Genomic DNA, 6,962 nt, shown 5'->3' on the forward strand with positions numbered 1-6,962 from the left:
TAATCCAATCGTTGGCTACGTTTCTGACACCATAAAATTTTAGTTTGTTTAGTAAGATGTTATGATTGATTACATCAAATGCTTTGGAAAGGTCTAAAAATAATCCAACTGAAAACTTTTTGTCATTCAACCTGGATAAAATGTGATGTATGAAATCAAGAGTAACAAGCTTTGTGGAGTGGTTTGGCCTGAACCCGTATTGATTTTTGCAAAAAATTTTGTTGGCATCAAAAAAGGAGAACAACCTAGTATAAAATAATTTTTCAAGAAGTTTGGATAGTGGATAGAGATAGAGAAAATGGTCTATAGTTATTGATGTCATCTGGTTTACCGTTTTTAAAAATAGGAATAACTTTAAAGGTTTTAAAAGTATCAGGGAATACACCGGTGGACAAAGATAAATTGAAAATATGGACTAGGGGAATTGTTAAATTGTGAATTGTATTTTTTATTAAAAACATATTTAATCCGTCAGCAGCAACCGATTTATTATTTTTCATCTTGGCAGTTAAAGTTATCAATTCAGAAGTTGAGATGGAGTGAAAATCAATAGAATCAGATAGAGAGCGGCTTATGAATAAAATCGAATTAGTTGAAACAGCAGGAAGAGTAGAAAGAAGTTTGTTGCAGATAGTAGTAAAGTGTTCGTTCCAGTGTTCACATGTGTCCTGTTTGTCGTCAATGGGGTTAATGGTGAGTTTAGATGAATTGAAAAGAAAAGATGAATTGGAGTTCAGGGCTTGCTTTATCAGTTTCCATTGGTATTTGGGATCGTTTTTAGAAATAGCAAAATTGATGACATAGAATTTGCGCTCAGTTTTTCTTTTTATTGAAGTGAAGAAGTTACGGAGCTTTTTGTAAGCAGAGAGTTAGTATCGGTAGAAAATTTGATGCTTTTTATATATAATTTATATCTAGTTTTGGATATTTTGATGGTATTTTTATTGATCCAACCTTTATGGCGTTTGTACTTGGAAGGTAGTTGTGGTGAGACAGCGTCTAGAATCCTGAAGAAAGAAAGTAGAAATTTGTGCAACATTCATTGATATCGGTTAGTGTAGTGACTGAAGACCAATCTTGATTAGATAAACAAAAGTTTATCTGCTCAAGTGATCTGTAGGAAAGATTTCTAGAAATTTTTAAAGGAATAGTAGTATAATACATTTCAAAAGAAGATGATGTGGTAAAAATAGGAAAGTGGTCTGAAAAGTCATGTAATAAAATACCAGAAGAATGGACTGATAAATTGTTAGTAAAAATGTTGTCTATTAAAGAAGAAGAAGACTGAGAAACACGAGTAGGCTTGGATATAAGAGGATGAAAATTAAAAGAAGCTAAAAAATCAGGAAAAGATGCAACTGAGTGGTTAAGAGAACGTTTCAGGAGATTTATGTTAAAATCACCAACAAGATATGTATTAGATTTAGATTTAAGTTTCACAAAAATGAGATTGAGTACTTGAATAAGCAAATCAATATCCGAATCAGGGGGTCTATAGAAAGCATATAAATATATTACTGCGTTGTTTAATTTGATTTCGATACCCAAGTAGTCAACTACACAATTGGAGAGCGTAACTTCATCCAAGACTGAATAATTGATACCATCCTTGAGAAAAATCCCAACACCACCACCTTGCTTGTTCGGTCTGTTTATGAAAATAAAATTGTAATTAGTTAATTTAATAAGTTTAGCTGATAACTCGTTCAACCAAGATTCAGAGATGAGATAACTATTATGTTAAAAAAATTATCTAGAGAATTAATCAAAACAAGTAAATCATCAACTTTATGTAATAAACTCCTACTGTTAATGTGCAAAATGGATAGTAAAGAGTAAAATGGAAGCATTTTGATTGTATTGAAAGTATAATTAAAATCGTTGATAGTGTAGTAAGGAGAATTATAAGAAAAAGAATTTAGTAAATTAATATCAGGATCAATGTTAGAAAAAAGAATATTATCATTATTGGAGGAAGTAGTAGAATAATTAACAAAACATTCGAAGTTGACGAAATAATCAGAAGATCCTCTTCGGATATATGATTGTTAGATATTTTAGCCATTGTTAATAGATGTAGTATGGCCAGATTTACTGTTGAGGAACCGCCATTCATTGATGATTACGTTTTCTGGCAAATTGTCAGGATCTTGAATTTTAGTACCACTGGCGTTGATGCATACTCTGAACATTATCAAATAAATCAAAGTTATTTGACAAAAAGTACAGGACTTCGTTAGCAACGACCAGTCTTGTCGCCATTTTGTAAACTGTTTATATATATATATATATATCGATGATATATATATCGATGATATATATATATATATATATATATATATATATCATCGACATCTTGATGTATTAGCCTCTAGACCCGAAACCTTTAAACGCACATATTGCTTAGTAGGCTTATGTGTCGCGCGCATAAGTTGTGTTATGCAGTGCAATTATATAATTTCACTTTGATTTTATTTAAATGAAACAAGAAAAATGTTTTAATAATTAATTTTCAATAAAAAAATAAAAAGAAAAAAAATATAATATGAAAATATTTTTTTTACTTTTCAACTTTTTTTAGTTTATTGTTTTTATTAACCCATATTAAACCATGACAGAATTTTATAAAATTGTGTACTTATTTTGTTTTGTTTTTACATTCAAACATCATAAAAAATTTTGAAAAAATTCTAGATGCAAAACTTTTTTTTTCTAGCCAAAAATATGACCGTCAGTTTAAACTGACGCTAGCCACAGATGGTTGGGTTATTTTTTTATGTTAAAAAATGTATAAAAATATAACCATAATTTTTATTAGTAAACCGTTTATTTGATCAAGTCAATTTATTATTTCTAAAATTAAATTCAAAAAAATTTTGTTCGATAAAATGTTCATAAGAAATATTAATCATGTCAGCAAAATTATTACGGTTAAGTATGGCTCAAATGAAATGACTTGAAACAGCCTGGATGTAACCCAACATTACATTTTTCGCATGCAAATATGGATGTCCCTTTGCATCCAGCAGCAGCACATCGTCGCTGAGAACTTTGGATAATCCAGTGTGCAAACCCATCTGTTCGTATATCAGACAAGTGAGAGTTGTGGAGCAGGACATAATAATTTTTGAGTTTTTCTTTGAGACATGCTTCGCATATACACTTGTACAATTTCACGTTGAAATGAGAGCAAATCATGAACAGAAGTTCCAGTATCTATTTATTGCAGACGATACAACTGAAAGGCATTTTGAACTGCCAAATCTAAACAGAACCTAAAGATTGGCCAGTACCACATTTTTGATCTATGCTGTATCATATAGCAAGCTACATTTTGATCAAAACGATCTACTCCACCCATTCCATGATTGTATATCTGAATAACTTTGGGCTGGTCAACTTCAATTCTTTTTTTCTGTTGACTTGAAAATCGCTTTGCTTTCTGTAGCGGATCAACTCCAGCATAAGTTGAAGCAATAGTAACAACCTTACTATCGTTCCATCGAACTAGACATACTTTTCAGACTTTTCTTCCAAGACAACATCATAGGTGCCACGAGGTATTTTTTCATTAGGTCGATGCTTTTGAGAGGAGCACTTTCAACACGGTTTTGACGTAGAGTGCCTGTAGCAGCCATTCCATTTTTTACAATATTAAACGTAACAATTTAGGGCTTGTGAAAAGGTTGTCAGAAACAATGTGATAAAAACTGCCTTTAAGTTTTGGCAAATCGCTGGTCAAACTTGTAACAACTGAACCACGTCTCTGTGCCTAGCGTCCTTAAACTGACACATCAAAAACAGCTATACCGTTAAGATATCTTACTCTATTAGAAAATAGCAACAACCATAAGTTTAGAGAGATATTAATGAAGACTTTTCTAATATATTATGTATTTAAAAAAAATAGTTTGACTCACGTTTTCTTTCTTGTAAAATCCATCTCGAAAATTTTAAAAATGTCCGACAATCAACGCATAAACAAAGATTATAAAATGATTTAAAAAATTAATATTGGTTTTTAAACACCGGCAACATCTGTAGAATAAAATTAAAACAAAACTAAAACTATTTCAATTTTATTGATTCCAAAATTGTTATCTTTATGCGTGTCAGTTTAAACTGACGCTAGCCAAATATGGGTTAAATTTAGTTTTTTATTTATACTGTCGTTAATTTTTTTAAACAAATTTTTACAGATGCAGTTGAAAAAAATGTTCAATTTGACGTTATGATTACTAAAACAGAACATATCTTCAACCAGCAAAATATCATTTTGTGTATAATTATTTACAAGTGTTTTGAAAAGTCTTTGTTGATAGTTGGAGGTTTTGAAAAGTTTCATAGCTGTTTCTGAATTTTTCATAGTTTGAAAATTTGTCAGCAGCCTAAACAAGCTGAAAATGTATATTTAATTGGCTTCAACCAACCTCCTCTGTTGATGTCTTGCAAATAAATTACAATGTTAGAATGATCTTCATTGGAATAAAATAAATTGTTATCCAAAAGGACCTCCCTGCAGTTAAGACATCTAGTCGTACTGAGTATACTTTTCACTACTGTCCCTGTTACACAATATATTGTATGATTGACAACTGGTCATTCAAGATTTGATAAGTTTCTTAAAATTTCTGAATTCTGTTGATTTTTACACAATTTGTGTCAAAACTAATGCCGTCAAAAAATTTTAATTGGAGATATTCATCAACACTCTCATCTAAAATATTTAAACTAGCTTTTAATTGATGTTTAGTAACTTTTTTTGTAGTTCAAAATTTGTCTCTGTAGAATTTTCAGTTGAATATCCATTTAGACAAGCGAGGACATTTAATATTTGACTAATCCTTGTTAAATCTTTTTTAATAATACCATTCATGAATGAATGAGGAAGTTTTACTCCTTAATGATGCACTGCCACTTCATAATTTTCACTGATCAGCATTGAACATGCAACTGATAGACAATTATTTTTAATTCCAATTTTGTATATAATCAAAGAATTGTTCAATTCAAATTCTGAGGAGAAAGTGCTTTCTTCAGATAAACGTTATTTTAAATCATTCGTCCCACAGTTATTTAGAAAATCAGTTTTTAGGAACTCCTCTTCAACTGCTTTTTTTGTCCTTTCAATATCTAACACGAGACGAGTTGCTGATGAAGATCTTGTTGTCGATCGAGGTTGTTGTGTTGGAATGGACAAATATAAAGGTGCATTCTGAAATTTAGATGGTACTGCATCTTCTTTAAACTTTCTTCTTTGCCTCTCCATAACAGTAATTTTAGTTTTTCTCAAACGTTTCTCAGCAGTTTTTTTTAGTCTAGAATAAGTCTCTACTTTTTTCAAAACGAGTTCTAAGGTTCTAAACTTTTTATTGGATCATTCAATCTATTCTTCCATTCAATCAATCCTCTTTTATAGTCTCCATCCGTTATGGGTCGGACTTTTTTATTCCATTCATCAGTTTCCGTCTCCAAGCCAATCTATCCATTGCGTCTGTCTCCTTAAGACCAAGTACCTTCAAGTCTTCCTGTATGGTCTGCGTTCAGGACTTTTTTGGGCGACCTATTGGGCGGGTGCCAGGCACTTGGTGCTCAGTAACGGAAATTATTGTATCGTTTTCGCTTTGCTTCACATGGCCAAACCATCGTAGTTAATGACGAAGACTTGCATCCTTCAACATGCACAGTCCCGATCGTTTCAGGATCTCGGTTGTATGGATATGGTCCCTTAAGTCAACATGCTGCATCCAACGAATTATCTTCATGTCAGTTCGGTAAAGCTGCAGTTCGAGTTTTGTTGTCATCGGCCACGTTCCTGCACTTTATATATATATATATATATATATAAATATATATATATATCTGTTGGTAATAATATATCTTTGTATATATCCCCATCCGTTATGGGTCGGACTTATTATTGATGAAAATCACAGCATGTTCGGCGTTAGCTAACTTCCAATTTAACTTTTTAATTTTCTAAATATTGGTTTGGATTTAGACTGCCAGAAATGCAATTATTGATGAAAATCACAGCATGTTCGGCGTTAGTTAACTTCCAATTTAAATTTTTGATTTTTCACAGACTAGAAGCAACATTGTGGATGACCGCGATGATCGACTGGAACACGAACTTAAGAACAAAACAGAGCTAAAAAAATCAAAAAGTTAAAATGCAAGTTAACTAACGCTGAACGTGCTGTGATATATATATGGATATGGTCCCTTAAGTCAACATGCTGCATCCATATATATATATATCGCAAACAAAATAAAACTTCAACGCAAACATAAATTATTAAATATCGCTTTCCAATATCAATTAATCGCTATTCGGTATTTTGCATGTCATTTTATATCCGTCTTGTCGATGCTTCTCAAACGCATACTTGCTGTCAGGAGGTTTTAGTTTTTTCTCAAACTGGATACGTAGCGCCTATAGTGAATACACTTATGACGGTTTTAACAATATAGTAACTCGAATGGAATGATCTTAAAGCTCATAATTGTTGTCATAATTTTAAATTTCATAAAAGATTGAATTTTTTTAATTGTGCGGTAAATTAACAAGTTTTTTATTTTCCTACATTGGTTTGGAAAGATATTTTGACCTGAGTTATAAAATTAATTTAAATATTAAATTAAATTATTATTATTATAATAGTATTTTTTATTATTAATTTTTTTATTATCATTCTCTACTTTTTTCTGCTGCTACATTTCCATTATTACGTATTACATTTAAGATTAATTATAAGGAGGACTTTTGGAACTGGTTTATTGATTTACATCTTAATTCAATTTATTTCAATGAATCATTTGCGAAAGAAAAATCAGCCCATGAACAAAAGCTCGATTTGAAAAAAACCGCAAATGGTTTTGCGTTTTTGTTACAACCTCCATGCTTTAAACGAGTTAGAGATAATAGAGGTTACCGTTATCTTGTTTTAATATATCTGTAA

General features: G+C 31.1%; 1 protein-coding gene across 1 annotated transcript; it reads right to left on the reverse strand.

Annotated features, from left to right (window-relative positions):
* Positions 1-2,931: 2,931 nt before the first annotated feature.
* On the reverse strand, positions 2,932-5,269 carry HELRODRAFT_165400 (hypothetical protein; the record flags this gene model as incomplete). Its single annotated transcript, XM_009031987.1, has 3 exons — positions 2,932-3,077; positions 4,431-4,565; positions 5,071-5,269. 3 exons carry the CDS (start codon positions 5,267-5,269, stop codon positions 2,932-2,934), a joined length of 480 nt encoding a protein of 159 aa, XP_009030235.1.
* Between the last annotated feature and the right edge of the window lie 1,693 nt (positions 5,270-6,962).

The sequence above is a fragment of the Helobdella robusta genome, assembly GCF_000326865.2.
Source record: "Helobdella robusta unplaced genomic scaffold HELROscaffold_8, whole genome shotgun sequence".
Classification (NCBI taxonomy): Eukaryota; Metazoa; Annelida; class Clitellata; order Rhynchobdellida; family Glossiphoniidae; genus Helobdella; species Helobdella robusta.